The following is a 9,072-nucleotide window of genomic DNA, read 5'->3' on the forward strand; positions in this document are numbered from 1 at the left end:
TTAATAAATCCTCTCCCTCAGCATATCCCTCGGACAACACCACTATAAAAAGTAATGCCAAAACTAGATTAGAATGTGCCATTTGTTGCGTCCTTCTGCTGCAATTGAATTGAAGATATATTTTGAAATTGTAAAAGCTACTGACTAACTAACGAAAAATATTATTGTTTGTCATATTTATGCACCAATCCTAAATGTTTGAAATAAATCTTGCTCATAAAAAAGGTAATAAAATTATATTTTATTAGTTTTTGTTGAATTTACTTAAGAACATTGTTAATGGGTAAATCGATCACAAATGTACGGAAATACCCATGTCAGTTTTGAAGGATACAATTATCCTACATTTGATTTCCTTTTTTGTAACAACTTTTATAGGTGATACAAATAATGAAAACATTAACGTGTCATATTATTTACTGTTAAAAACATAAAAGAGAAGTTAAGGAAAAAATATGTTATTTTAGACAAGACATTCTATTTTAAGCGAACATGTTATTGAACGATTCGAGATAAAATTTATGTAAACAGGACTTTAGTGTAAGAAATTCTTTCACGTGATTCCTTTCGCGCGTCAAACGAATTATTTCTTTATCTTTTGTCTTTTCTTTTTGTTTTGTCTCGTCTTTTCTTTATCTTTAGTCTTTTTTTTTGTATTGGCAGCTTGAAGCTGTTAGATAGTCCACTTTCGAGAAAGAATTACTGGTCCAATGACCATATTGATCTTGCCGCCTCCGATGATGTTTTATGTATTTTTTTTACTTATTGGACAAAAAAGTAAAGTAACTAAGCTATACTGCTGACTATACTGCATGATAGCGGACGTCATGGTGCCGGTACTTATATGGTTATCGGGAACATGCCCAGTCATTGCGTCTATGGTATTGCAGATAGGTGAAATCATTTGATAGAAGTACATGATTGTGGTTGCACATACTACTTGTTTGACGATTTAATTTTGGATACGAGGATGCTTTATTTTTTTTCCTTTTAAGTATTTTCGAGAAGGTGTCCTTCAAATACATTTTATGTACTCTTTTTTATTGTTACTTTTCTTTACAAAAACTTAAGTTATTTTCGAGGTTTACATAACGTTTTTTCGAGGTGTCAAGGTTTATTTGAGATTTCTTCGAAGTGATTTCAAAAATAACTTTAGAAGATTAACCTCCCAAGGTGTAAGAAATTGTTTTATTCACACTTGAGGTTGATGGAAAAATTCTTTAGATGTTATGAAGTGTGCGGATCACTATTTTCTACTCAAGCAAATACGTGTATCTGAGGTGTGAATAATTTCCCTCGATCTAAATTAAAATTATTTCTGAGCTATATATGAGATTGATTTTCTGAGGTGTAAATGAAGTTGAAGTTGACGTTTATTAATGAGGTTATTTTTGGTGTTAAACATAACCTCATTTTCTTGTATTTTTTTTACATCTGACAACCTCAGAAGTAGCTTATATGTCAGTGACGTAGAAAATGGAATATTACTTGTTTTGATGTAAGAAATATACATGTCAATAATATATTTACAAAATTGTTGCCATCGATTATAAACATTGACTATTGTAAATTCTCAGTTGTAGACAGATCATGGGTGAGAGTCCCCTTGCCGTCAGACTAACCGTGGGAGATTTCAATCATCGACTTCCATCAAAAAGCCCTTAACGAAGAAACTTTTTTTCTCAATACTTGATCCAGGAGTTCCCTTGTCTTCCGGATTGAGTTCAAAATTGCAATGTTAAGGAGTTGAACATTAGTAGCCAATAAATTGGGTCTGCTGTTCAACGAGGTTATAAAATAAAAATAAAAGAACCTCTGGGGATACTGGATCGGAGATTGATCGTGCTCTGGTGCAGGTCAAAATTACGATCTACGGATAGATGGGTTGTGACGTATGTGTGGGGCAGAAGTCAAATTCTTGGCTTTAAATGACGTCACTGGAAAACAAGAAGAAGCACACTTCTCTGACTTAAAATAGTCTTGTCAGTATTGGCAAGTCGCATAAGACAACAGAAGTAACGATAATTCTTATTCTATAGTCAAGAAAGAACGAAAATCAATTACTGCAGTTACTTATTTTGTTTTTAGGTGAGCATATAGTAAATAGAATTACAATTCACTGTGTTTCTGGTGTTTATTCCCCATACAAAGTGAATGACAAAAGCTATATTTTACTTAAAAATTTTTATTTTTCAAAAAAGAAATTCTTTTTTTGTATTGATTAAATAAGGAAACTATATATATATTTCTCTTACACGGCACCAAAAAAAAAGCCTCATTACAACTCCCCGAATGGCAACGTTAGAAAATCGACCAATAATTGCTGTTAAAAATGTCACATGCTAAATCCAGCTCAGGTGGCTCAACATATAGCGCTTTTAAAATCGGAAACAATAACCAGAGTGAGCATAATCAGGTTGTTCAATTCAGATTCATGCCCTAAAAACATGATAATATTTAATTTAAACTCAATTAGGAATTAATTAATTAATTGAAGTGAGAATGCTTTAAAAGGCCGCTGTTGAATTGATATTTTTCTACTGGGAGCTACCTAAACGTCTAAAAAACGTTTAAGTGTTTGTATTGAATGCATTGAATATTTTTATATTTCGCGTTTATCTATGGATTGAATTTTCATGCTTTAAAATGCAGAATATTAGTGAAGCTGCTAGGGCTTTTAAACGTAATGAAAGAAAACGTGTTCGAAGAGCCAAAGAAAGTGTTGAGGAATGTTACGGAAGACGTAGATTGCAGAGATCAATTGCAATAATAACTGTTAAAGATGTAACAGTAGATGTCGAAGAGTATAGTATTGGCTCAATGACGGAACAATGTAGTTATTGTAATGCTTACTTCTGGGCCAAGGAAAGAAATTCTTCTGGCAAATATACGAAATGCTGCCACGATGGAAAAATTAATTTGCCTACACTAATGGACATTCTAGAGTTGCTTTAAAAATTATTAAGTGATAATTCGATAGAGGCATGAAATTATCGAAATCATATCCGGTAATATAATTCTGCTCTTTCTTTTGCATCATTTGGAGCACACATAAAGCCACCTCCTGGAAATGGACCGTATTGTTTTCGGATTCATGATCAAAATAATGCTGGATGCGGGCAGCTGTATATTTTTGATTCAACTGAAGCTACCAACAGACGTATTGAAAACAATACTGGATGTTTACGCTCTGCAATGGAATGGTAAAATGTTATGTACTTTATCACAAATGTTAATTAATAGAGAAATTGATTTCAATAATGCTCATCACCAAAAAATATTTCATTTGGCGATAAAGCAAATTTTTGTGTTCTTGAAAATGAAGGACTTTTTGAGGGTTATTTATTATCTCACAAGGAAAAGTTAGAGTTTAAAGTTTATATTTTTAAATAATAAAATTTTTTTCTAAAACTTTCAGAATTTCTAGCATTAACTAATTTATTATACACTGTATATGATTCGGTGATGGGAATGTAAGACTTTCAAATGAAAACAATATGGCAAAGAAACATCCTCTTTAATATTGAAAGATAACAAACCATCTACGAAACTTCACAAACTCCAATTAACAAGTTATTCTTTAAAACATTAAAAGTTGTTATTAAAAGAACAATTAAAAACTTAAACTTCTGATTGTAAATGTCGCATACTGCAGGTGGGCGTCACCGGGAAGAATTGGGATATCGGGACGAAGTCTCGGACGCTGCACAACAACCTCTCTCGAAGGCAAACTGTCATCTGCTTAAATACTGGACTTCAGCCTTTTCACTCCCTGCCTTGGCCGCCGGTTGATGCTCCTTCGCCGGTATTCCTCCGCGCAGGAACTATTTCGGTTCGTCCTCCTACCTTCGATCTTCGTTCCCATCCTCGATCCTTCTACCTCAGTTTTCCATGCAATCTGAACTGACGCAACCAACAGCCTCTACAGTAGCCCCCTACCAGCGCTAGCGAGACTTTTCCAGCTCATTGCTGATACTTTCTCTGAAACTTAACTCGACGGCCTGGTCGTGTCTTAACCTCTCTTGGCATGTCACTAGGCTCTGGGATGGTAGATTCCTCTGTAGATTCGCTCAAAGCTGTTGATTCGCTTTTAGGAAACATGTCCTGTTCATCTCGGGATACATATGCAGGTTTTAGACGATCCACGTTTACCGTACTTTCCCGGCCATGAATAAGAATCCTAAACACCTTCTCCCCTCGACTCAGCACTTGAAATGGACCCTCGTATGGTGGCTGCAGGCCTTTCCTTATGACATCGGTCCTCAGGAAAACATGACTGCACGACGAAAGATCTTTACTTACAAAAACTGCTCTATGGCCCTGATGTCTGCACTTTACTGGCAGCAACTCCTGCATGGTCTCTTTTAGTTTTCCAACAAAGTTTGCGGGATCCGCTGTACCAGTAGACGGACATAAAAATTCTCCAGGCAGTCGTATCGGAGTTCCATAAACCATTTCCGCTGTCGTTGCCTGCAAGTCCTCCTTCCATGCAGCTCTAAAACCTAAAAGAATGGTAGGTAAAACTCTGGTCCACTGACTTGTACTGTAGGCTCTAATCGCTCCCTTCATCTGTCTATGAAATCTCTCCACTTGACCATTTCCTGCAGGATGATAAGGGCTTGTTCGATGACGGGCCGAACCCAGGAACTTAGTCAGGGCATCAAACAGTGAGGCTTCGAACTGTGTTCCCTGGTCTGTTGTGATTCGTAGAGGTATTCCAAATCTAGCAATCCATCCAGCATAGAAAGTCTCAGCAACCGATTTGGCTGTTATATCTACGAGCGGGTAAGCTTCTGGCCACTTGGAAAAACGGTCAACACAAGTTAGACAGTAGCGAAAACCTTCTGATGGCGGCAAGGGACCTACGATGTCGATGTGCACGTGCTCGAACCTGGCATTTGGTGGAACAATTGTACCAAGCTTGCTCTGTGTGTGACGTGTTACCTTAGAACGTTGGCAAGCTAAACATTGCTGAGCCCATGTTCTAACATCTTTCTTTATACCAGGCCATACATATCGCTCTTCCACCAACCTTATAGTAGCCTTAATACCTGGATGTGAAATAGCATGCAGTTTGGAAAAGACTTTTTTTCTGTCCACTTTCGGTAGGAATGGTCGAATCCGTTTGGTAGATACATCACAAAACAGTTCCACACCAGGATCACCTATTACGAATGGTTGAAGTACTAAAGACGAGTTACCGGGTTGAGCTAAACTTTCGGCTAGTTCCTGGTCTCCTTTTTGGTTGTTAGCCATTTCTTGAAAATTGATATGGGAAGGTGTTTCTATGGTATCAATGTTTACTCTGGACAGCGCATCTGCAACCACGTTATCTATTCCCTTCACGTGCTGAATATCCATAGTGAATTGGCCAATAAAATCCAAATGGCGCAATTGTCTTGGCGAACACTTATCTTCCTTTTGTTTAAAGGCATATATAAGCGGCTTGTGGTCAGTGTAGATAGTGAACGGCCGACCCTCTACCATATGACGAAAGTATTTGACGGCCATGTACGCAGCCAAGAGTTCTCTGTCGTAAGCGCTATACTTTTTTTGAGATGGTGCAAGCTTCTTTGAATAAAAACCAAGTGGTTGCCACTCTTTCTCGATCTGCTGATGCAAAGCAGCACCCATCGCAGTATCTGAAGCGTCTATCACCATTGCCAACTGTGCATTCATGACAGGATGGTACAGCGTGGTTGAATTCGCCAATTCTTTCTTGCTCTTCTCAAAGGCAGTAACTGCTTCCTCCGACCACTTGATCGCGCTTTTATCATTTTTCTTAGCACCTTTTAAATATTCGTTTAAAATTGCTTGAGTGTGGGCAGCTCTAGGTATGAATCTTCTATAAAAATTCAAGACCGCAAGAAATCGACGCAGCTCTCTTATTGTAACTGGTTGAGGAAAATTAGCAATTGCAGAAACTTTATCAGGAAGCGGAGTAATACCCTTTTCCGTTACACAATGCCCTAGGAATTCTACTGAAGACTGTCCCAGGACACATTTGCTTACGTTGAGTGTTACACCATATTCAGCAAAACGTTGAAAAACTCGTTTTAAATGCGTTAAATGTTCTTCTTCGTTCTTCGAAGCTACCAATACGTCATCAAAATAAGGTACACAAAATTCAAACTCACCCAAGACTTGATGAATGAAGCGTTGGAAAGTTGCGGCAGCATTTGATAATCCAAACGGCATATACAAAAACTCGAACAATCCAAACGGGGTTGTTACCGCAGTCTTTGGTACGTCTTCGCTGCGCACCGGAATCTGATAATACGCTTTTTCCAGGTCCAAGATAGAAAATATCCTTTTACCTTCCAAAACCTGAAAACAGTCTTGCATGTTGGGAACAGGGTACCTATCTGGCACGGTCACACCATTAAGACGACGAAAATCACCACATGGTCGCCAGTCGCCGTTCTTCTTTAACACCATGTGTAACGGACTTGCCCAACAGCTTTTGGAAGGCTGACAAACCCCTGATGCTACCAGAAATTCAAACTCTTGTTTTGCAGCCTTCAACTTATCTGTCGATAAACGTCGAGGTTTTGAAAAAACAGGAGGTCCTTTTGTCTGTATCCAATGTTCTACTCCATGCTTGACTTTTCTTGGCGTGACACCTGATCTAATCAGCGCAGGAAATTCAGACAACAATTTGTGGAATTTGGAGTTCTCTACAATTACCTTTACCGCTGAAGCATTCCCAGTACACCGGGTACCTCTTGTTTGCAACTTGGTCAAAGGATCAATTACTGTAGCATTTTTGACGTCTATTAATAAACCAAAATTGCGTAAGAAGTCAGCTCCGATAATTGGATGAGGCACGGCAGCGATGATAAAAGGCCAGTTGAACTCTCTTCTGAGTCCGAGGTCTAATTTCAACAGGCGTTGGCCAAACGTTGGAATGGTCGTACCGTTTGCGGCGAACAACTTCATCTGAGAGGAATGGTCACTGGATGCATAAGCAGCACAAGGTATCACAGAGACGTCAGCTCCCGTATCGATGAGATAACGTGAGGATGTAGACTTGTCCGTCAGATAAAGTCGCTGAATCATCGCTTCGCCGTCATCCTTATGACTAGATGACGGCCTTAGCAGTTTTCCGGCAGGAGCGAACATGGAGGTCGGCATTTTGTGGCTCGTTGCTTAAATATTTTATGATTCCAGCAATACTGTGAATTTGCAGACTGTCCGCTTCGGCTTGTAGAGCGTTTCTGACTAGTACTTCTCGACCGGTCACTTGTACGGGCTTCCAACCGTGCGAGACGAGCTGTGATCTCTGTCAATAAAGACTGTAAATCCGTCGAATCAGCAACTACGCTGACTGACTGTGCGTTAGTTGCTGTAGCCATGATACCATCCGCCATCTCTGCCAGCTTGTCCAGGTTATCGTTGGAAATCGCCAAAATCTGTTGAACGTTAGTAGGCAATCTCTGCAAAAATAAAGATTTAAGAATTTCATCGTTAATTCTCGCTCCGGCTTTATTCCGCATCTCCAGAAGCAGTCTTGAAGGACGGCGGTCGCCAAGTTGCATCCCCGAAATCAAATCCCTTAAGCGTTGAGCTTCAGATTCAGCATATTGAGTGCACAATCTTTTCTTAAGTGCGGCGAAAGGCTTATCCACAGGTGGACTGATAACAATGTCGCTGATAATCGCCAGTTCCTCCGGTTGTAGAGCAGCAACTACATGGTGAAATTTCGTTGATTCTGTAGTTACTCCCGCAAGAGTGAACTGACTTTCAATTTGTCTGAACCACAATTCTGGATTAGCTATCCAAAAAGGTGGCGGCTTTACAGTGACACGAGCAATTTGTTGATCAGCAGTTTCAGTAGATTCGGGCATTTTTCGCATTAATCCAAAATTTATAAGTCCAACAATAGAAGTAATTTGTACTCACGGCTTGCCAAAAAACTTTAAAACTTGACATGTACCAGCATTTCCCCGTAATCCATCAACTAGTAGAATTTCTCAAAAGCAGTTTGCAGAAACAGAAATATACGTGTTCGTTTACAGGTCACCAATTGTATATGATTCGGTGATGGGAATGTAAGACTTTCAAATGAAAACAATATGGCAAAGAAACATCCTCTTTAATATTGAAAGATAACAAACCATCTACGAAACTTCACAAACTCCAATTAACAAGTTATTCTTTAAAACATTAAAAGTTGTTATTAAAAGAACAATTAAAAACTTAAACTTCTGATTGTAAATGTCGCATACTGCAGGTGGGCGTCACCGGGAAGAATTGGGATATCGGGACGAAGTCTCGGACGCTGCACAACAACCTCTCTCGAAGGCAAACTGTCATCTGCTTAAATACTGGACTTCAGCCTTTTCACTCCCTGCCTTGGCCGCCGGTTGATGCTCCTTCGCCGGTATTCCTCCGCGCAGGAACTATTTCGGTTCGTCCTCCTACCTTCGATCTTCGTTCCCATCCTCGATCCTTCTACCTCAGTTTTCCATGCAATCTGAACTGACGCAACCAACAGCCTCTACATACACATTTAGTTGAATTTAGGTGAGTAACTGCAATATTTGATAATTTATTTTGCTAATATGTTTCTCATTTAGCTAATGTTTTGATTTTTTCACCATGTACAATCTAAATAGCTAATATACTTTTTTAAAAGCCAATAAGAACATTGATAGAATTCTTCTACATAAGTACAATACTATGTTTTTGATGATAAAATACTATGTCTTTGAGGATAAAATACTATGCCTTTGATGATAATATACTATGTCTTTGTGCTAGAAGATTGTGTTCAATCTCGAGCGAGCGCAGCGAGCCATGGTTCACGGCGTGAACCGCATAGGATTGCGTAGCAATTCTCGGGGGATGTCGAGCGTCAGCGAGCAGGGGGCGAACCTCCTAGTATGAGTATATTTCTTGTAAAAGTTTGCATAAAAGCTTGGGACAATGCTCTTCTTTTCAAAGAAAGTAAGGATAAAAGCATTTCCAAAGAACAAAGAAATACTTGATATTTCACGTATCTTATTGAAAAAAAATTTACTCAGTATGTTTCATAATGCATTTTTTTGGTGAAAAAAAAGTAAATGTGCA

General features: G+C 38.7%; 1 protein-coding gene across 1 annotated transcript; it reads right to left on the bottom strand.

Annotated features, from left to right (window-relative positions):
• Positions 1-7,094: 7,094 nt before the first annotated feature.
• On the bottom strand, positions 7,095-7,847 carry LOC147814398 (uncharacterized). Its single transcript, XM_087155478.1, has one exon. It carries the CDS (start codon positions 7,845-7,847, stop codon positions 7,095-7,097), a length of 753 nt encoding a protein of 250 aa, XP_087011604.1.
• Between the last annotated feature and the right edge of the window lie 1,225 nt (positions 7,848-9,072).

This window comes from Parasteatoda tepidariorum, chromosome 2 (genome assembly GCF_982258835.1).
Source record: "Parasteatoda tepidariorum strain Cologne lab strain chromosome 2, Ptep-v5.0, whole genome shotgun sequence".
In the NCBI taxonomy this organism is placed as follows: Eukaryota; Metazoa; Arthropoda; class Arachnida; order Araneae; family Theridiidae; genus Parasteatoda; species Parasteatoda tepidariorum.

Bases quoted from the DNA above. Each gene is read 5' to 3' on its own strand.
- LOC147814398 (XM_087155478.1), bottom strand. From the start codon at position 7,847: ATGCCCGAATCTACTGAAACTGCTGATCAACAAATTGCTCGTGTCACT.